Source organism: Ptychodera flava, chromosome 4 (assembly GCF_041260155.1).
Source record: "Ptychodera flava strain L36383 chromosome 4, AS_Pfla_20210202, whole genome shotgun sequence".
In the NCBI taxonomy this organism is placed as follows: domain Eukaryota; kingdom Metazoa; phylum Hemichordata; class Enteropneusta; family Ptychoderidae; genus Ptychodera; species Ptychodera flava.
The window spans coordinates 27,538,879-27,561,724 of NC_091931.1; the positions used below are offsets into that span (position 1 = coordinate 27,538,879).

The 22,846-nt window shown below is 38.4% G+C and overlaps 2 protein-coding genes across 2 annotated transcripts in view; both read right to left on the minus strand.

Moving 5' to 3' along the window:
• Positions 1–5,143, minus strand: LOC139131349 (sacsin-like). Its single transcript, XM_070697361.1, has 2 exons — positions 2,475–5,143; positions 1–2,161 (listed from the first exon to the last, which is right to left on the minus strand). Exon 1 carries the CDS (start codon positions 5,008–5,010, stop codon positions 2,488–2,490), a length of 2,523 nt encoding a protein of 840 aa, XP_070553462.1. The 5' UTR covers positions 5,011–5,143; the 3' UTR covers positions 1–2,161; positions 2,475–2,487.
• Positions 5,057–22,846, minus strand: part of LOC139132198 (sacsin-like) — a 25,137-nt gene continuing 7,347 nt past the window's right edge. The window contains exons 3-6 of the mRNA XM_070698587.1: positions 16,304–16,392; positions 15,562–15,820; positions 5,316–15,275; positions 5,057–5,070 (exon numbers count right to left, since the gene is read on the minus strand). Coding sequence (XP_070554688.1) covers positions 5,057–5,070; positions 5,316–15,275; positions 15,562–15,820; positions 16,304–16,392 — 10,322 coding nt within the window. The remainder of the gene's footprint in view (positions 5,071–5,315; positions 15,276–15,561; positions 15,821–16,303; positions 16,393–22,846) is intronic.

The window sequence follows — 22,846 nt, forward strand, 5'->3', positions numbered from 1 at the left end:
AACTGATGATGGTTCGTTTTAATACAGTTACCTTCTAACAAACAACTACACAAAAATCCTTTCAAAATCTAAAATGTGGCTTAGTCCAAAGTCAGTTTTTCTTACTTTTTATCATCTGCAAACAGGAAAATTACAGTGAAATTGTCCGTCTTTGATAGCGACATCTTACAACCGACATACCGCTTTTGCTAATCTGTCATGGCGCCCTCTACGTCTGAGTAAAAGCCACAGTAAGGTCGTATACAAAGGTTGCTGACAATCTCTGAGCAGTTGTTGAACAAATGTAATTCAATTGCTTTATGAAAATGACCACACAATTAAGTAGAAAAATTATTCATTAGATTGATATGATGCTATAGGATTATTGGGCGCATTGTCGATTGTGGGCATCTTTTTAATTTCTTTCATTTGGTATGTTCCACGTACTATACATTTGATAAGTATGGAAAATTCAGCTTTTCTTACGAAATGTCTCCTGAAAGGGCAGTGCCATGACTCTTGTATGTTATCTATGACATGATCGGGATCAAATTTAGGAATTAACGTAGAAGTTGAAAGGCATTTGTACATGATAGCGTTGATAGAAGCTGACACGAACTATACATATAACTGGCAAGGTTACGAACTTGTATGAAGCCAAGTTAGCATAAAATACGCCCCCATGATCTTGTAAAACCATATGATAAAGTCAACGGCAAAACAAACAGACAAACCGACACCCTCAAAATCAAACGAAACAAGAGAAAAGAAATGAAAATCGAATATTTAAAAACTCTTGCATAAAGAAATGTTTCACCTTGTATTTCTGAAGTCGAAAATTTCAATTTTCCCTTTAGAGGTTACACAGGGATGGCGGTCTTTCTGAATTTCAAATATCGGTAAATTGTATTCAATTACACTTGAATAGGTAAATTAAGATTCGGTTGTATCTTTAGCACGTCATTATACAAGTAGAAAGGTAGGCAGTAGCAAATACACAGTGAACTCAAACAGTGTTTTCGATTCATCGCTAGTAACCTGGGGAGTTATGTCGGAATTGAGAATATAATATTACAAAGGGCCCAAAGTTGACGACGTTTTGGTTCCTATCAAAAGCGTTGTGTCCAATAACTCATTCTTGCCAACAAGTTTAAGTAAGTCAAAAATCATTTAGAGTACAATGACAATTAAAACTACTCGTCCATCTCATTTTAATTATCAGAATGTGCTAACAATCTCTGAACTAATGATATTCCCTGTGGACTGGGATAAATGTTTTATGTACCGGCCATCACCTGATGAAAAAGGATACATGAAAATAAAATATGAATAAAAGTAGGCCCGATGGTCTCGAGTTCTGATCAGTAGATAGGACCTCTATAAAGGTATGTCATTGTTATCTCCTGGTATCATGATATTGGAACATTCACATAAAGCTGTAAAAGTGAGGGCTAAACTTTTCTCCTCTATGACGACTTTTACAAATCATAAATGAGTTATCCTTGTTTGCAATTAAGCCATGTAATCCTTGAAGCAGCACACCGATATTCTTGACAGAATATAACATGAAACAATACTTAAATGATCTGAGGAAAAAGGTGTTTGATTGAAAGCTCCGGCTGCTGTCCCTTTAAAGCACTTTCTGAGAATTTGATACTAGTACTTAGCACGGAGCGTAAAATTTTTACACAAACACAAACACAGCACTGATAAAGCTTAGAGGGTTATAAATAATTTCAAAATTGGGATAGGACGCATCAGTTATCTTGACAAAACATGAATAAAAGTGAACCTTGTACAATCATAGTTAGGTAATTGAGTAGGGAATGATTATCATAACTGAAATAAACTAAAGTCAGTGACCACTTTTTTGTAAACCAGTCGATAGGGTTTAGGTAGCTCGTAAACTACTCCTAGTTGTTGCACAAATCCTAACCTGCACTATTTTACATCAAATGTAACATCTATGTTTACTTTCCATCGGGAATAAATTTAGCGGTGACTGAGCTCTGAGAAACATCCTGCTGCTTCAGCTCGATTTGCAAATTTCATCACAAACAATTTTTGGAAGCAAAACAAAATGCGGCAAAAAGTTTTAATTAGCTTTTTTCATTTGATTTCTGCATCTCCATGAAGTGTCATTTTCTCCTTTCCATACTTGTAGAAACATCTGTAGCAAAACCTGTAAGGTAGAGTGATGATTAATGGTAAAAGGAAAAAAATAACATTATTTCTGAGCATCAATATGCCTTGGTATAGCACCATTTATAAACCTCAAGTGAAATTTAAAGTACCAAAGTAAATATAGGAAGCTTTGTCAAGCAACATTCCTTTGATTGTTTTATCACTTTTGTCTCTCATCTGTTTCAGTTTAGTGTACATGGACTTCATAAAGCTAAGGAACATGTTTTAATCGTGTCAGTCAATTTTTTGAAACGTTTTTCCCAATATACTGTACTTTTAGCTGATCATTATTCTCAGTAAGTTTGCTTTACCTTATTGGTTTGCCTAAAATTTCTGGATGCCAATGAAGTCCTTTATATGTTTCAGCATTCTTGATGCCACTTTGATTGCATCCTCTGCTTGTTGCTTCTTGTAGGACTCGCTTGGTATCAGATGATGGTGAGGATACCTGGTGTTGCTGAAGTCACAACCAAGTTTATCCAGCATAGCTGCATCTTCATCAAGTCCGGGTGGGCATGAAGAGTGTGTTTGAATTGCATATGCAAGTGACAACAAACTCGTACTGTCATGTTTTGGTTTGCCATCAATAGAGTACTTCGCTGCTTTTAGTGCCTTTTCGACTGCCTTGTGAACCTTGAAGCATGCCCAATTGTAGGAGGGGTTGTCAATATTAAGGTCATTATTAGCTGACTGAAGATCTTGCTCTGCCTGCCTAAACCACACTCTAGCTTCTCGAGGATTTGGCATAGTTGTGCAGAATGAAGGTGGGACATAGGAGTGGGAAGAACTCGAACGATGATGTATATTCTGGTGTCTGTGGTAATTACTTTGATATGTTTCATGTTGTTGTCTATGGCGACGAGCTTCTGAATTCCATTCGCCATAGAACCTGCTGTAGCTTTCAACATCTGGCCCGGCAACCCCACTCTCCTGTCTAGTAATTTCCTGCTGGAGGAACTTAAAAACAGCAGTGGCAGTGTCTTCATTGTCTAGATTCTTGTCTGGGTGCCACTGCTTGTACAGGCGTCTGATGACCTTTCTTCGTTCATCTTCTGTCAACTTGAAAGCTGCTTCTAAAGTTTTCTTTATTTTAGACTTTGCATCACCTAGTGATATATCTTCTCTAGCCCTAGCTTCTGATTCATTATTCTCCCCTGTCCCAGTGTAAACTTCAAGATCATTTGGTTTTTGTTCTTCGGGTCGCTTGAATTTAAAGAGATCATTGCAGCTTACTTCAACAGGCTCATTTCCTCCACTATTGACCTTATACTTTCTTTTTAATCCAAATGTATCATCTGAATCGGCATGAAGATCAAGTACTTCAATTACTTCAGCAAACACATATTCTCCTGATTCACTTTCTCCTCCATCTCCTTCTTGTACAGATTTTTGCAATGCAACGACTTCACCTGCACGAAAACTGTTGATGGGATCATCGTTCAAAAGATGAACAATATCTTCAGGCACTGGTTTACCTGGGGAATTTTCATCTTCTTTAACCCCCTTAATTTGGTCATACTCAGGTATATTGTAGTCTTCAGAAAGGATGTCTTGAAAGTGTTCAACGCCTTTTGATAGCAGAGTTTGAATGATCGAATGATCATTTAGTTGACAAGATATTATGAAGTCTATTTCGAAGACTAATTGTCCTAGCAGTCGACCATCTATTGGAAAATCCCCGTGATGCAAATACAGGTCAAACCCATCTTCAGTTTTACTCATAAATAATTGTTGGTCTTTTTCACTTCCATCAATGTATTCTCCTTTAGATGGACTGTAAATCATTGTTTCCAATTTCCTCATGCAATGGATCTGTAATTTTGTTTTTAACCTGGCAATCTTATCTTTCCTGGCTGTATCAAGAAACTCAGCTCCTTGTTCATATCTAATGATTCTTTGTAAAGCCAAGTTAAGTTCTTCACTGCTCAGCAATTCTTTTAAGTAGCACCTGTATTCACAAGACTCTGCAATACACGGCTTGGCATTAGGGCCTATTTTCTCAAATACTACCTTTCCAACATCTTTTGGCCGATGTATTTCTGGTAGTAAGTCGACACGCATCTTTCCCTTCCTTTCATCACATCCACATTTAGTAAGAGGCAGGATAAAGTCATACTTCGATTGGTCAATTCGATATATCAAATTATCACTACCATAATATAATTTAGTAGATAACTTGAGCTTATTGGTCGTACTTGGCAGGTAGAGTCTGTCGACACTCTCACTGTTGTTCTCATATGTATCATCACTAAGGTAATAAAACAAAGCCTTCGTAGCCGATAATACTTTCTTTTTCTCATTTGGATGCATACTGTTGTCTTTGCATCTGTCTTGGATTGAAGCTAGAACACATGCATATTGCTGAAATGTTGCATTCTCTTCAGTTCCCAGTTGTTGAAATAGAGAATCATACTGCCCAAGAGGTCTTGGTGGTGTATACATATATGGCTGTAGGGCATCACTGGGTAATGGGCCAAGCTTGTGAGCAAGTTGGTTGGCACGTACGAGCATTTTACCATCATCAACCAGTACTAAGGGTGTATTATATAGCCTTGTCGTCAAATGTGTATTAGTTATGTTTTGCTGCAGATATTTATATATCTTACTCAACACAGAAGATAGGGTCTTTCTTGTCTTCCTGGGAACACTGTCTTCAGTTTCAGGACAGTTTTGCTTTGCCATCCGGTCACAAATATTTTGACAGTGATTTATGACACTGTCAAGTGACTGTTTATCTGAGATGCCAAGATGTTTATGTAAGTCCACCTCGTTGTCTCCTATATCTGCATATTGTTTTGGTATTGCCCACTTTGGTATGAGGAAACAGCTTGTCCAAGCCAATTCCATATGACGTGCTGATATGTTACCACTATAGCAGATAAAGGGTATGATATCATTGCCTTCTCTCTGAAATGGAGGGTGTATATCACATAAGTCATCTCTCACACGTGCTGACGGAATGAACTTGATTTTTGAAATTTCTTTAAAAGTCTCCGGTGTACGCAAGTCGATGTTATACTCAAGTTCATCTGCTAGCAGTTTCGATTTATCTAGAATTCGTTTTAGAGCAGAAGACGAGCAACGTATGGCTGAGGCAGCAACTCTATTCACATACTGCAGAAACAAAGATTTGGTAACTGTCGTTTTCAAACCAAGTCTTCTCAAGAAATTTCTCATTTTGTAATCATCTGCAAATTTGTTTGGTAGATGATAGCATTTATCCTCCATTTCTCTAAACACAGTCCTGTTTTGATCAAAGAAATAGTCAACCCTTTTCAGAGTGCCATCTTCTGAGGGAATCAATTCAACTGATGAAAGGATACTGATTATGTGTTCTTCTTGCTTACTGTTCAATTCATACGGTATCAATTTATCTCTTATGTACTTCAGGTGACCAACCCGAGAATCGTTGGAAAATATGTTGAAATTGGGGATGATATACATTTTGTACACATCAAAAACGTCAATATCAGATGCTCCTATACCTTGAAGTAGCAACTCAAGGTGATGTTTAGGAGATAAGAAAACACAGCTGCACTTGTTCCATAGGGCATCAGGAACATCTGGAAATGCTTGATATATATGTAACATATGGCATTTGGTATAGCTATAGAGGCTTGTTAATTCACCACTGTGTTTCTCATAAAGTGGTAGCTTCTTCAGTATGTCAAGATGATGTTGGCTGTAAGTTTCAATGTCTTCTTGAAAGTATTGAAGGAAGGTTTCAGCCTCAGGTATACTAATACTGTCAAAACAGATTGACCTCTTAGCCATCAAATAGTCAATAAGAGACAGGACATCCTTGCATTCTTTCAGAGATACCACATATGGTTGAAGCAGCTTTGCTACACTTTCCGTTGTACATTGCTTGTGTTCTAGGATTTCCTTTGAAACCTCTGGGCACCTCAGTTTCCTTAAAAGCTCGATAACTTGTAACTGAAAACCCCATTCATCTTCTCTGGAAAGCAAATTGAGAATATGCTTTCCATTTGATGGTGACATCAGTGATGACTCTGTAATTGGTATTATGGGCCATGACTGCAAATGATGTAGTGGATCACCATCTGTTCTTCCACAAAGATATTTCCAGAGCAGCTTCAGCCACTGAATATAAATCTCTTTGTTAGGCACATCTGAAAGTTTGATACTGTGAGGGACATTTTTCAATTTATCTGGAAGTAAACTGTTCAGATGACGACTGAGTTCATGAGGTGTCAGGTCTTTCCAGGTATTATAAGTAACAGAAGAGTCAAGTCGGCGCATGAATTCCCCTAAAATCGAGTGAATGTCTGGACTGAGGAATTTGTGTTTGAGAGATGGTAACAGATCAGTAAAAGTAGACAGATAGGGTGCATCATAAGTCCGGAAAACATTAACTGTATTGTCAGCACATAACTGGAGTGGAAGTCCTATCAACTCTTGTGGATCTTCGATGCATGTGAGGACATACTTCAAGACTTCACAGTACGACGTGACAGTTTTGTATGTTGAATCATCAATACCACAAGGTATGTCTCCTACTGCACAGGGGTCAGAATGCATAAAATGCACAATAGATATTGGAGTCACCATGTGCACATTGACACCTGAGTGTAAGAAGGATTCGTATATCGTCATTGGCAAGGCAAGGAGGTTGAAATCAGATGCCATTAAGAATGGTCTTATAAGCTTTCTTTTATTTTCTGTTCCTAATGAGTCAAAGAATACCCTGTTATCTTCATTGACTGGTTCATGCCATGATATGACTTCTTCATCTAAACCACTGTGCTTGATCATTGGTAAAACTTTCACATGCATAGTGGCAATATACACCATTGTTTGTTCTGCTAGAAAAGTCCACTCATTCCCTTTTCTTGTGCCTGTCACTTCAGTAATTGCTTTCTGTACTTTTGGAAAGAGGCCATGGTACCATTCCAAATCCTTTGATTTCACTTCATCCACATCACTGTCCTCTCTAAGATTTTTTACATACTTTTGAGCTGCAACATTTAACAAGGTAGAATATGCTGGAGCCAGTGCCTTGCTGATTAATTGTTCATTCCAAGCACCCAGAAAGCTTTGTCCAGAACCTGTATCTCTCCATAGGTATCTGCGTGCTCTATCCAAGGCAAAGTGACCATTAACATTCACAGGCAAATCAGTTTGTATTGGAAGTGGGAGGAAACAGTATGCATGCTTTTTCTTGGTCATTTTCTTTGTAGCAGGCGTAGATGATGCCATGCCAGACCATACGTAGGAAGAGTACTTTATTGAAACAGGGTTGTGCTCTGCAACCATGGCTGCCACTCCAGCTCTTGGGAGAAGTCTTCCAATATCTTCATGGGCCAGATGTTCATCAGGTCTGTCAGTAAAGCCAAATTGTTGGACAATCAACCAGTCTTCTTCTCGATGTTTTGAATCCTTAATACAAAGAAGGTAGTCAGTTACTTTAACTGGAATGTCAACCACTGTTGTATTCTTATGTTGTGAAATATGCTTTGCCATATCTTCTCGTTTCAGAGTATCACTCTCTGTCATTTCTACTTCAACCATGTATAGCTGTTTCAGTTCTCCAGAGATAGTTATTTCTGAGAGTTTGACGGTCTTTATGTTATTAAGGAACATAAGGCTGTCAAAGGCGTTAGATTGAAACCATCTTATAAGTTCTCTTACATCTGATGGTCCATATGTGCTGTTCGAAATGTCAGAAGCATCACCTTTCTGTCTTAGTGGGAATCTGAAGAGCGTTCCTCCTTCCAATTTGATAAAGTCTCCAAGATAGCCACTCAACATGTCCTTGAAGCTACTTTGCAATTCACTAACTGGATCAAAAAGTATACCAGGTTTGTTTACACTGGCACCAGTGATGTATTTCAGGTGGGGATCGAATATTCCAAGTTTCTCATTGTCAGAGATAAATGTAGGGCAGTCTGTTAGGTGATATACTGAATTGAAACCAATGCCATATTGTCCAGTTGTTTCTGCATCACTTCTTTTACCACCAATACCGACCTGTTGAATACCCTTAATATCTTCATCGCTGAACACTCTGTTGTTGTATACACATATTGCTGGACGTTTCTGCATTGTCGCCCATGAATCACCGACTATCATTTGTGATGGATGTGACCTTTGGTCATATATGATATGAATTTCGGTGGCTTTGGCATCATCTGCATTCTGGAGCAGTTCCTTAAATATTTCAGAACCTCCTGGGTAGGCTTTCAGGATATCTTTCAGGCGGTTGGTAAGTTCTTCTTTCTGTCCAAATTCATGTGCAAAACCCATTAAGGATGAAAACTCTTGTGCTTTCTTGTACCTTGCAGCAACGATACCCAGTTTTTCAGCATGAGACCATGGGACATCCTTATGAGCAAAAGTATAATGGCTATTTTGTTGCAGCCATGGTGCATCATCATTAAATGTCAAGACTTTGCTTGATCTCAAAACATTGTTATTGTCTGGAACATATATGTCTTTGTCTTCTAGGTCAACACTGCTACTAGTCTTTTCACAGAGTTCACGTAATAGTATCAGTGCAATTTTACATTTAGGTGGCTCAAGTGGATGTTCTCTCCTCTTGTGACTGAGTTCTTCCAACACATTTATGAAGTCATTCACTTCAAATTGCTCCCGGACACCACATGTACTCAGCAACATTTTATATGGAATAATTTCTCTGGGAACTTTATACAGATAAGGCATAGTATTCTCTGTCCACTGAAAAGACATTTTATCGGCACTGACAAATGAATCATGTACCCAAAACATCTTCAGCACCTTCAGCTTGTTTACTGTGTCTTCCAGGCCTTCAATGATGTGGAAAATCTCCTTTCCTGTATCAGACCTTGACGACCGACAGAGTTTTGTCTCCAATAATTGATAAACTGATTTGCATACATCAAGGGTCTCCTTGGGATTTTGACACTGAATCAGCACTTCCAATTGGGAGATAACCTCACTGACCGGCACTTCAGTTTTTATGCCAAGTATATTCATTACATCGTCTGTAAGTAATGTTCTGTCGAGCAGGTGTTCATCCAGTACTGCAGCTACAGATCCAACGACATTGACAGCTTTACATCCATATAGCCTCCTACCATTCAGGATATTGAGTTTATTAGCCCACCACTTTAATGGATAGTCCCGTGGCTTTTGTAAAACTGGAAGAAAGACAATGTTGGATAATTTTGCTTTCTCATCCACACTTGGTTCACACCCACATGTGATAACACTGTTCATTACTTTGAGAATTATTTTCACACGCTTTACAGCTGCTGTGAGCCCATCAGTATCTAACACATCGACTACCGAACTAGCTCTCTCACAAATGTCCTCCCAAGAAAGTCTTGTTGTTGCCATTCCAAGTTCAGTCAATGACAAGAGTCTCTCTTGCTTGTGCATTTGCAGCTCCTTAGCATAGGGAAAACGTCCATCACTATCCTGGAAGAGTGCCCCAACAAGAGATTCAGGATGTACAAGATTGGATGGTTTGTCAACAGACAAACCATCCGGTGACACAGGAATGCATTGAACATTCTTCAGGAGATCATCAAATAATCTGATTTGTTGTGCACCCATGCGAATATCCAAAAGATGAGTGACCAGAGGATTGCGTATATCATATGAAATATCATCGATGCAGCCAAAAAATACTTTTGTATATAATTTTCTGATGTCATAAGTGATTTTGTCCAGAAGATCTCCAGCACCTGATTTTCTTATGCTTCTTGTGATAGCTTCATCAAAGTATACAACCCTCTGTGGATACAACTGCTGATTCAGCAAAGTAATTGCTTTATTTCTTACTATTGACTGACTGATATCTTCATCTACAAAGAGGCACTGTGTTAGTGTAACCCATTTTGACTCATTGTAGATAACTGCTGGCTGCAAATCAGCTGGACCACAAACTTTTTGATAGAATTCCATAAGGAAAGGATGAAAATCACTCTCACATTCATCCAACTTTGGCCATAGGATCTGAAAGTCATACTTGCCAACATGGTCATGCAAGTTTGCCAAATCTGATAGTAGATTAATGAATGCCTTACACAGGACATCTGTCATTAGATCATGGTTCCATTCCGCTTCAAATTCTCTCCATTCACGGCCATCATGTATTTGGGTAGCCTTGCTCCATATGTGCCGCCTGTTTGGTTGAAGTGCAAAGGATGCATTGAAATGAATGGGAAGTCCTGTTGGTACCGCTAAAGGCAGGAAAGAGAACAGCTGTCCTTTAACAGGATCGGGTATCAATCCATCTTCACTTTGTTTCATAAGAGCTGCAACACCAGCACATGGCAAAACACCTTGCTGGCGACCTTCACGCTGATTTGCTCGCATAAGTGATACACCATTGCTTGCACAGGAACTTACCAACCAATGTTGCTTCAAAGTACTTTTCTTAGTAGACTTCGAAAGTTTTGATGTAATCTTGATTGCAACCAAGTGTGTTGATTCAGGAGGGCTCTCCTTACTCTGTTCCATCCACTGTGAAGTTGCTTTAAGGATGTTAGCCTGTTTCTGTAAGGGTGTCAGATGTTGTACTGATTCATGAGTTATACATCTTGGTAGCTGCTGTACCAAGTTCACATTTATGGAAAATATCTCTACAGCATCCTTCCCATCATGACTGCCACTTTTCAATTCTAAAACTGACAACTTCTTTACATTTTGAGTAAACAGGAGGAGAGTGCGCGCTGACTTTTCCAGGGACAGAACAAGCTTTTGTAGAGCAGTCTTGTCTTCATATATTTTATCTGATATCAAATTGTCAATTTCATGGCTAACCTGGTAAGTGGTTCTCAATGGGAGACGGAATAATGTTCCTTCATAGTAATTATCCTTTGTGATATCACATCCAAAGACTCTGTAATATGGCTGAAACTGATGAGGATATGTTGCCACTGTTTGCCTGTGAAGTTTATTCCTCAGGTCAAGTTTTACTCCTGGTTGGGCTGGATTATGGATGCGAGATCTGAGATGAATAACTCTTGGATCAAACATCATTACATAAGGTCCACTGATGAGACTTGGTACATCAGTTACATGATAGACAGATGTAAAACCAAGGCCAAAACGTCCAATTTTCTCACGTTTCTCCTTCTTTGAAGCTGCTGCTATATCACATATGTTTTTAATATCATCATCAGTGAACAGAGCATTGTTGTATGCCCATAGAGCTGGTCCATGACAGTGTTTCATTTCTGGATCAAGTAACCGTTCTTGTACTTGCTGATTTGATCTTTGGTCAATCAAAAATTTTACCTCTGAAGCCCCAGCATCATCAGCATTCTGAATAAGCTCCTTGAAAATTCCAACACCTTCTTTGTATATTTCAAGATTGCGTTTAATTGCATTTATAACAGTTTCATGTGGACCTGCAAGATCATATCCAAGATCATCAGTTGGTGCAACATGCTGACTGAGTGGCCTGAGTCCCAAGTTTCTTGCTGTTACATTGGGTACATCTTCATGAATGATACTGTAATTATCATCTGCGAGTTTTTCTGTCAGCCAATCTCGGTCTGTATAAAAGCAATTGCTAGCAGGCATCATTTTCAAGTTGCCATCCTGTGATTGATTTGTAGGTACAAAAACATTGTGATGGAGTTCATCATCAACAGGACCACTGCTTGAGATAGCCTTGAGTATTGCACAGGCTAAGTTAAGGTCAGCATGATATTTTTCAGGTGATACCTTGTCTAAATTGCTGTCTTTTATACTTCTTAAAACATCTGTTAGGACTGTTGAACTAAACTTATCATGTATTCCCATCACTTGGAAGAAAGTTCTAAATTCACTTGCTAGTTCTACTGGAAGAATGCAGAGGTATGGCTGTAGATCAACATCCAAGCTTGGTGTCAGTGCCACCTTGTCTTGATCGGTGAATCCTTTGCCGTGCCAAACCCATTCAAAGTTACCAAGTGTAGAATCATCATAGATGAAGAGCTTCACTAGTTCGATGTTTGATGTTGCTAGAAACTTGTAAATTTCAATCACGGTGTCTTGTATTTGTCTAAGATTTGGTTGCTGTTGCTCTTTAGTGGTACTTACAATCATCTTTAGCTGCTGCACAACACATCTGACATGTTCATACTTTTTGCCATCAAGTGGATGGGTCCAGCTAAATGTGTTTGTCAAATGCTTGTTCAGGTGTGTCATTTTTACTATTGGCATAACTCCTCCAATTAACATTGAATTTTCAAAAATGGTTACATCTTTTGGTGAGAATAGTTTTAGATTGTTGTTGTTTTGCTCTCCAAACCATTCAATACTGTTCATATACCAGCTTGGTTTATGATCCAGGCAGGGTATCCATGCCAGGGACATAATTCTTTGAGATAGAGATTTTCTTACTCCTTGCACATCCACTGGCTCCTTCAATTTCCAGCTGTATTTTATAAGGTACTTCAACAAAGCACCCCCTTTTCTCACATTATTTTCATCTGCTGAGTTTTTGCACGAGTCTAACCTCTTGGCTATGTTGTATAGCTCTGTGGAACTGATACTGTCTTCCGCTTTCATACCAATTCTTCTGATATGCTTCAGTAGACGTCCTTCATAGTAGTGCTCGGCTGGTACACATTGATCACCGAGAAGAAGCCCAAGTTGAATGCTATTTGGGTCAATGGCATCACATGGTTTCACAAGGGAACCACATTTGGTTAGTATACATCTGTGTCTCTTTACAATGTCATCATACTCTGAATGATTGGTGATCCATTCCATTATCCCTTTGCTTTCTGTCTCACTATAGTACCCACTTTCAAGGCCTGGTAGTATATACTGCTCCAGGTATTTATGAAATGGTATTTGTATAGCTCCAAGACTCAGTGCAAACTGTAAAACACTGTGTTCATCGCACACAAGGAGGGACTGTTTCACTCTTCTACATGGTAACTCTAAATAGTTGTTTGGAGTAACCATGTTGCATTGGTTCAATGAAACTGGATAGTTGTCATTTGTACATTCCCACAATGGTAGTTGCTTGAGGAATGTGAAGTCATCAGCCAATAGATTTGTAAGTTTACTCAAATATTTTGAGAGTTGTTTTGAAAGCTGAGGACAATTCTTTATGAGCTGAGTAATCTTCAATGGTCCAGCAAACTTCAGGACTTTGAGAACACCATCAACATCAGGAGATGCTATGTATTTACCCAGTGAAGACTGGGATAGATAACTTTGCTGGTTTCTGACTATGTAACAACCAATATTCTCAATGATACTGGCGATTTCATCATTTAGAACTGCCTGATACTGCCAGCTGGATGTTTTTTTGAAGATTGCTGATGGACCATTTTTTTTAAGTTTCAGTAGAGTGATGGGCCCAGAATATGTATCAGCATCAAGAGGAATCAGTGGAAGTCCTTCTAATGTAGAGGTGTCCACTCCACGTTGCCGTTCAAACCATGACCAAAAGTCACCTAACCAGTTTATAGGTGGTTCTCCTTTTTTGTCTGGATGCCAAATGACTGTGTTTTGGGCATTTGATGTGGTCCAGTTGTATGGCAATGCTGATGATAAATTATCAAGAACATATGTTGGAGTCAGGAGTGTGAGCTGAGTTACACAACAGGCTTCCCTCAACATAAGTCTTAGGTCATGTGAAAGAGTTGGATCCAAGAATACAACATCCATATTTGGAAGGAGAGACTGTTTGTGCTCTTCCGTTTCAATAAAAATCTTTGATGCTTGGAACTTTTTGGAAAATGGAATGAAATTTCCATTTGCCAGTGGAAGAAGAGGAAGCCCTTCTAATTCTGCATACGATCCATCTTCAAGGATGTAGGCTAAAAGCTGCAACTTTGTCTTCCTATCCATGCTTTCTAATGTTCTTGTATTCTTTCTCAGGTAGAGTCTCACAAGATGTGGTGTAATTTTTTTAATGTGAACTCGAAAGTGCTCTAAACACTTCATCACATGTGGCGGTAAAGTGACAACAGGTGCGCAGCAGTCAAGCATGGTTTTAACCACAGCTTCTTGATTATCTTTGTTTTTGTATGATGTTGGATGATCAAAAGCAGCATCACCTAGTTTCAACCATTTACCACCTGAGACCTTGCTGTAGAACACCTCTTTCACAAGTAATAGAGAAAAAAATTTCTTGAAAACTTGTTGCCACTCTACTGAGGTGACCTTTTTGATATCAGGCCATGCTCTGTAAACGCAGTCTGGCTTCCACTTGAATACAGTGATTGCAGTCATTATAAGATGGGCATAAGCTTCTGGGATTGCATCACATGTGAGAAGTTGATTCCATTGGGCAGTCTTGTCATTTCTAGATTCTGCATCGGGCCACTTAATGCTTTGACGGTTGTCACCAAGCCCAAAGTATCCATGAATATGAACTGGGAGACCTGTGGTTTGACTTGGAGGCAAAGGCAAGAAACAAAAGATTCTTCCATCACTGATGTGAACAGTGTTTGCTTCGACCATTTCTACAGCCGTTCCTACCCAGGGCATAAGTCCCAAGTCATTGTCTTCAGACAGCTTCTTTAACTCTGTTGACAATCCTGACTTCTTAACTTGATGGACCACTATCCATCTTTTGACTGCTTTGTGTGTCTTTTCTGTTAATTCTATCTCCATTTCCATAGACATTGGTCCCGATTCTTTGTTCTGCTTCACCTGATGAAGGAATGTTGTTTTACTTCCTCGCATTTGATGGCGTGTAGTCTCAGTAATTCTTGCTTCCTGAATCAACTCTACCTCTCCGTATCTTCCCTTTCGCTCATAAATAGATATGCTTTCAATATTTTTCAAAAAGAGTAGTGTAAGGTCAATGTCATTCTGGAATGTTGTGATCCAGCCTTCCTTTCCCATAATACGGTCCTTGGATATGATGTTGCTGCTCAGTTTAGAGGGTTCTTTTCTGAGAGGAAAGCGGAATAAGGTTCCACCAAAGTAGCCCCTTTCAAAGGAAGATTCATTGCATTCAAAGACTCCCAAATAGGGCGCAAACTGACCACTGTATGGTATACAATCAGGTGCAAGTAGCTCACCTTTCAATTTCCACTTCTTTCCTGGCTTATTTGTATACTTCTTGTTCTTATATGGGTCATAGTTGAAGATGTTCTCCAGAGGATCAAATATGCCTAGACAATTACCACTTAAAACACTTGGTAGATCTAAAGATTAAGAAAGGAAATTCAATATAACACATATTTAGTTCTATAGGGTTTATTACTTTACTGCATTAATGAATTTGAATTTGTAACACGCCATCACAGTTAACAGTCTAAAATTCATGTGAACAACATCATCATTTGTGGTTGGCTACAGTAGGTATAGAAGATTTTACAAATTCTACAGATCATTGTCTTCTCAACTTTTGTTCCAAGGGAAGATGCACATGTAAATTCATCATACAATTGAAAATGATTTAACTGCTTAATTGTCTACCAATGATAATACCTGTAATGTGATAGATGGAATTGAACCCCAGTCCAAATCTACCAACTTTCAGTGGATCCTCTCTTTTACCACTCTGCTCGGGTCTCTGAATATTTAACCAATCTTGGTCGGAGAAAGTTGTATTGTTGTAAGCATACAATGCTGGTCCATGGTACTTCTTTAAGTCGTCCGACCAGAGGTTGTCAACAGGGTAGTCTGAGTCATCATACAAGAACTTTACTTCAGTTGCACCAGCGTCATCAGCATTTTGGATGATTTCCTAAACAAATGTGAAAGTTCAGTAGAATTACTCCTAAACTTGCTTTGATTATGAGGAAGCACCTTTCAAAATGTATTTGGAAGCACTTTTTGCATTGAATTAATCATCTGACAATGTAAACCAATGTACATTTTGAATCTTACTAATTCTACAGTCTCTTTATAATGTCTCTCCATTGATATCGCCACAATGTGGCCAAGCATGTAGAAATGTATGATTATGAAGAGTAGTTCATATTCATAAGCATGCACATTACCATGTTTAATTTCTTATCGTTTTGATATATAATACGCAGCTACGAGGACGCCTATTTAACTTTACTGTGATATTGGTATTTGTTGAAGAATCGTCAATCCACGATGCACAAATACCAGTTTTTCCTTTTTGCTGCATCTATGACAAATTATCATATCTCCTGTACGATTAAGGCATTTATTCTGAAACGTGACCTCTGAATTAAAGATGTTAGATATAAAAACTGACCTTAAGAATCTGACCGCCCTCCGGATATTTGTCGAGAATTCTCTTTAAGTACAGATACAGTGGTGGAAGTTTCTGGCCAAAGTCATCATCTGCAAAAAATGAACCATACTGTGACAAGGTTTGGCTAGGATATGAAGAACTACAAAGGAATAACACAATGTTTTGAGACCTTCCAGAACTAGTGCTTGTCGATCGTTTGTCAGAATATCAACAAATTATCATCAGTGTATCATGTCAGGTGAAGATGCTCAGAATACATACACAAGTGGTGGAGATACAGAATGCTGTAAAATAATGATTGTTAATCGTGAATTGTAAGATAAATTCGACGAAATGTAAAATCAACTGGGTAGTAATCTTATGACGTAGTTGATACGATGTCACTGTGCTACTGTTCTCTCAATTCAACTGGTATTGTAGGACATGGTAATCCTGTAGCATTTGATGGACATTCAGCGAATGTACTCTAAATTTATGCGAAAAAGCCAGAAGTTATGTTACTGTTAAGTAGTACTTATTGACAAACTCTGCTCTGCCAGTCGCAACGTTAATAACCAAGGCATCACGCCATACTTAACCTTCCGAGTCTTTTTGTTCCTTTGAAAACTGTGTCACTGGTAGTCACAACAATTACAAAATTCAAAAGTCATTTACATAAAGCCTTTGTTGTGATACTAGGCTTAGAAGTCATCAATTTGAATACCTATTTCTTAAAAGCATGACCGCCACAAATTTCCACGAACACTGAAAATCACTCGCAAAATGGAAAGTCAGCTACAAATTAATATTCCCATGGCAATTGAAATTTGCTAATAACAATTTCCAACTGGGTACTTATTCTGATCTGAAAACCATGTTACTATCATTACTGAAAAGAACAGAGTGTTTTCTATTTACATATGTCAGGATCAGTGGGTTATGAAATGCTCGTACTTTTACGAAGATCAAGAAGCCCAGGATCTAGCTGTACAATGATACTGTTTTCGACTGTACTTTCCTGAGTGTGGGAAATTGTACGAGCAGTCCTGACTTAATGTCTCTACATCAGAAAAATATGTGCACGCGTTTGGGACTTTGGACTGATTTAATCCACCTGCAAACATATGTGCATGCCATTGGAAATCAAGCAATCTGCTTAACCAAACCCAATAAATAGTAAATGTTGTCAACTTTGAACACTGCTACACTGTAAAGTTAAGTGTTCAAGGATAGAACACCAATTAAACGCCTTTTTGTAACACTTTTTAAACGCGTCTAGACGTTCAGAAATTTAACACTAAGTGTTCAACCAACATTCAATTTTTGAACACACGTGTGCAGATTTTGAACTCTACGTGTTCATCAGACATTATATTGAACACCATGGCGTTCCATATCTGAACGCACGTTGCACATGAAATGTGTTCAACAAATTGAACGCATTTACGCGTTCAAAAGGCTGTAACACTTTTTGAAAGCATGGACGCCGTTCAACGATAAGTGTTTTAAAGGCTAGAAAACATGATGCGCGCTTGTTGAACACATTTAATTTTGGGCGTTCAGGGAGTGTTCAAGCCTTGAAATAACATTACAGACCACTGATATTCAGTAAAATTATTTTATTCTAAAAATACACAAAACATTTCTAGAGTAAAATACAATTATTTACTGTAAAATGGGCAAATAAAAATTGCCACTTCGTATGTAAAGTTTGTCAGAGGAAAATACCAACGGTGTTAACACCCTCCTTTCAAAAACATAAGCAATAAAAAATCCCCATAAACACTGTAGATCGTTTTAAAAATATGAACAAAGTAATGATAAAACTGGTTTTACTTAAATATTGTGGATTACCTTTTATGTTCGTACTTGTTTAAAACGTACAAAAATCATCTGAAAAAGCTCCAAAGTTGGCTTACTTATTGTGTTGAAAACACATGCATGTATGAAATGCATACTCCATTTTTGTAAGATGGTTTCTTATAGACATTTCCTCTTGTATAGACAATTGTACATTTTGAAGAAAAAAAGTTAGTCAAGGCTTCTCTAGTGCACATGATATATAGTTGTTCACACTAAAGCAAACACATGCCAAGATGTCAAAGTTTCACAGTAAGGCACAACATGTAGAAAGTGGAGAAAGTGAGTCCTTGGCAGTGTAAAACCTATTTCCTTTTCCAACCAAGTCCTTCATAAACAAAAAGGTTTGTTTGTTTGTAATATCTTTAAATAAACACTGAAATAAATCGGTGACATTTCGAAAATCTACTTCTCAGAAATTAAAAAATCTACTTCTCAGAAATTAAAAAATCTACTTCTCAGAAATTCAAAACATAATCGTCAAGACCTTTCAAATTCTGGTGTACCCTGCTATTAATTTTTATACCAATTTTTTTTTACGAAAAATGGTAAAAATCACCCTTAAAATAAAAACATGTAGATTCATCATAACTTGAATATCACATTCTGGTAATCCCTAACATCTTAAAAATGTCTGAAATGTCTTTAATGTCTTAAAAATGCAAAGTTGCAAATTTCTGCATAATTTGAACAATCTGAAAGAGGCTATCAGTAGAGATCTATGTCTCAAATATCAAAGCTGTTCAATTAGCAGTTTTGAAGAAGAGTTTTTAAAAGATTTTTTGACCAAAACGACAAAAAATTGCCATGAAATATAACAATTTGAATATTTCATCACAACTAGCACAAATTTGACTAAGGTGATTCTTAGGGGCACGTTTACCAAATACTGAAGACGTCAGTAAAAGACAAGAAGATTTTTGCCAAAAAATAGCAAAATTGTCCTCAAAAATATAAATTTGCATATTTTATCATAATTTGAACATATCTGATAAGGGTAATCGCTGTGGACCTGTAATCCAAATATGAAAGGATTCGTACAGGCGGATAAGAAAAAACTTTGGATGTACAAATTTGAGGACGATGCTACACATTCACCTATTTAGCTGACAGCAAAGCTAAAAAAAAACAGTTGCTAAGAACAAGAGACGTGTTGAGCTACAATACAAAATAATCTTAAGTTTGGCAGTCGGTCAACTAAATGTTACGGGGGCATAAGCTTAAGCTTCGAAAGACGTGAAGTCTCCTTCATCAGATGCAAGGGGGAATGAAAAATTGAAGCAGAAACTGACAGAAAATTCAGAGTTAAAATTTCAGAAAATTCTGTAATTCAGATTGGACATTTTTACTCTGAATTTTCTGTCGCCTTCAGCTTTAATTTTTCATTCCACCCTTGCATCTGATAAAGGAGACTACACGTCTGTGAACGCTTATTCTCCGGCAACATTTACATCATAGCATCATAGCATGCTACCAAAGCTTAGATTAATTAAGAAAAAATACAGAAACTTATCAAAATTCAGTTACTGACCCTTGGAAGTTTAAATCTACATAAGAGATGAACTGAGGCTCTCAAGCCTGTTTCCAGACAGCTACCTGTACGCTCATCTTCTTCATTATCTGTACCACCAGCTTCTGTAACAACATTTCGATTTTCAGTTAAATCCAACTCTTTACATCCTGAAAATAATGCAAAATAGGTAATATGGCGAGATGAGACTTTAAATGAATGACAAGGGGCTGATTAGGTTAAGGAAAAGGGGAACTTTCATATACAGTGCCTCTTTTCAATATTGTTACAAAATATTTGCTGCTTCTTGTCATCAACTCATTAAAATAAAAAAGCCAAACTCTCATACGCTGAAACAATAAATTGTATACTCTATGATGTTTAATTGATGTTTTACATGCGATTGTCTCTACTAAGAGACATGTGTTAGCTGTGATTACGCAGAGGTACCACTATGCAAGGTGTATCGATCGCGCTCAGGTCAAGCGTTATCGCTACAGTTGTGTTACGATGACTCTTGACCCGAGTGAGATCAATCGATAGGCCATGGCCACAAGTACCACTGCGTATTCACAGCTAGCTGTTGGTATACCAGCCACTGAAAAAAAGGGTTCTTCATGTAGTTAAGGATGTACGATCGGAAAAATATAAGCGTACTGCGCCGATTTCCGCGCAGAAATGTATCCATTGTAACCATGCGCGCATAGTGACGTTCCGAACGTTTTTGCGTTGTACAAAATGTCGTCTGCAGGTAAAGGAAAATCGCGCCGAGAAAATGTTCAGCGTGCCCTCAAAACACGCTGGAAGGTACGAGAATTCAGCAAAGAGATTAAAAAAATGCAACATGAACGTAGCCTGTACAGCGTAAGTCTGAAGTGTGACGTCTGATTCGCTATACGAGAGCAGGTCGTGGTTATTCCAATGATAGTGTCGCTAGTAGACCTACCGGAGAATGGAAGAAAGGCCGTCGCATTGTCGATTTGAGTGAACTAGCCGAAAATCTTGACACTTGTGTCAGTTGTGGGCTTGCCTTTACGATTGTGATCGTGTATTTAAGAAACGCCAAGTTCACGGTCTCGGCTCCTGGCTCCACGTAGTGTGTGACAATACGGATAGTTTTCAATCGGATTCGAACCCACAACATACGGCATCAGTCGCCTAGCTGAGAGGCCTGAGACAGAACCAGTCGGCTAAATCTCCACTCCCAAAAAAGAGTGGTTCAATAGCCGGCTAAGTTGTTACATTTTTCTGACTGAGACAACTTACTTCAACTGTTACTTAGCTAGCCCTGGGTACGATGTTGTCCGCTACAGCTAATCGCCCCGCTCACCACAGCGGGGCGATTAGCTGTAGCGGAACACACAGCATCGTACGCAGGGCTACTTACTTAGCCTGCAGCAAAGTCAACCTAATCCCCACCGATAAGCGTCATGGCAATAAATATTACATGATTTGTTGTATGGTGTATTAATATATAGACTCTAAAAAGTAGAAGAATCTAAAAGTCTTTGCTTTGTTCTGTCATTTCCCTCTCATTTAAAGTTTACAGGTAGGCTTGAATCATGACCATGCCTGGACAAGGCCACTACAGTCATAGGCGCACGGCGAATTTTAAAATCAATTATCTGAATTTTTAATGTTGAAACATGCATTTTATTAACAAATGTGCAAACGGAAATCGTGCGGCCAGATTTTGAGGCATACAGTGAACAGTGCCCATCACTACACTACAGTGCAGTGCATGGCTGTGGCCGTTTAGCTCTGCTGTTACTTATACACTCGGCGAATTTTAAAACCACTTGTCTGTAATTGAATGGTGAAACATGCATTTTATTAATAAGTGTGCAAACAGAAATCATGCGGACAGCTTTTGAGACATACTGTGACTGTGTGAGCAGCGCTGTGGCCGCTCGGCTGTCTTGTACACATTACTCTAAAGGTACGAAACTATTGGGGAAATAATTAAATCCGTAAATAAAACGTTGATGGCAACCCTGGGGATTCAAACTTCTCTGTGTTGTCGCATGCGTGGTACTAAATCGATCGACTGGGTTCTTGAAACACAAAAACTGCACCGGGCCATGTAATTGCTGGTAAGTCGCTAAATTTTACCTCCGGACAACTCCCGTGACACCGCCATTTTGAAGGCTATTCCTCAGTACGAATAACAATGACGTATTGGTTTAAAAGGAAAGTATGCGCATGCGTTAACTTCAAGCTGCACACTTTGAAAATGGCGCTGGCACGGGACTTGTCCGTAAAAAAACATTGCGCTAATTATCAGCCGTAGATAGGACCGATGTTGACTTTACAAGTTAGGAAGCCAATCGATCGATTTTTGTAAGTATTCCCTTGATTAAGTTGAAGTTTGAATCTCGAGGATGGCCAATAACGTTAATTTTGTCTAATTTAAAAATATTTTCCAAATATTTCGTACCTTTAGAGTAATGTGTACAAGACAGCCGAGCGGCCACAGCCGTGTTCTGGGCGCTGCTCCGCACTGTATGTCTCAAAAGCTGCCTGCATGATTTCCGTTCGCACAGTTATCAATAAAATGCATGTTTCAACATTAAAATTGTAGACAAGTGATTTTAAAATTCGCCATTTGTATAAAGTTAGTAACGTTAACAGTAGAGCTGAGCAGCCACAGCCGTGCACGGGGCACTGCTCACTGTATGTCTCAATAGCTGCCCGCACGCTTTCCGTTTGCACAGATTTTAATAAAATGCATGTTTCAACATTAAAATTACAGACAAGTTATTTTAAAAGACGTCGTGTGCCTGTGCTACAGGTAGCCACTGCATGCAGGTCAGCAGCATTTGAAGAGCGCCCTCGAGCGACGAACTCGGGAGAGCATGATTTATCGCCAGAACCTGTATATCCCAGTTAGATTTTGCACAATTGTGAAAAATCGAGCTCGGTGACCTACTAAACAAAATGTGGTTTTGAAAAATCACAAAAAGAGCTATTATTTGGCAAAGTTTGAGAAAATTGACATTGATAGAAACTATCAATAATTGAAAAATTATCCTCTCCCATTTCCTAAAATTTGGGGCATATTTGTTGCAATTTTGGTTAAAAAAAAATATGACTTTTTAACTCAATTTTAATGTAAGTAAAATCTTCAAAGTAGCTTAGGTTTATAATTTCTTTATTCTTTTCCAGTGTAAACGTGAAAAATGCAATCATGATAT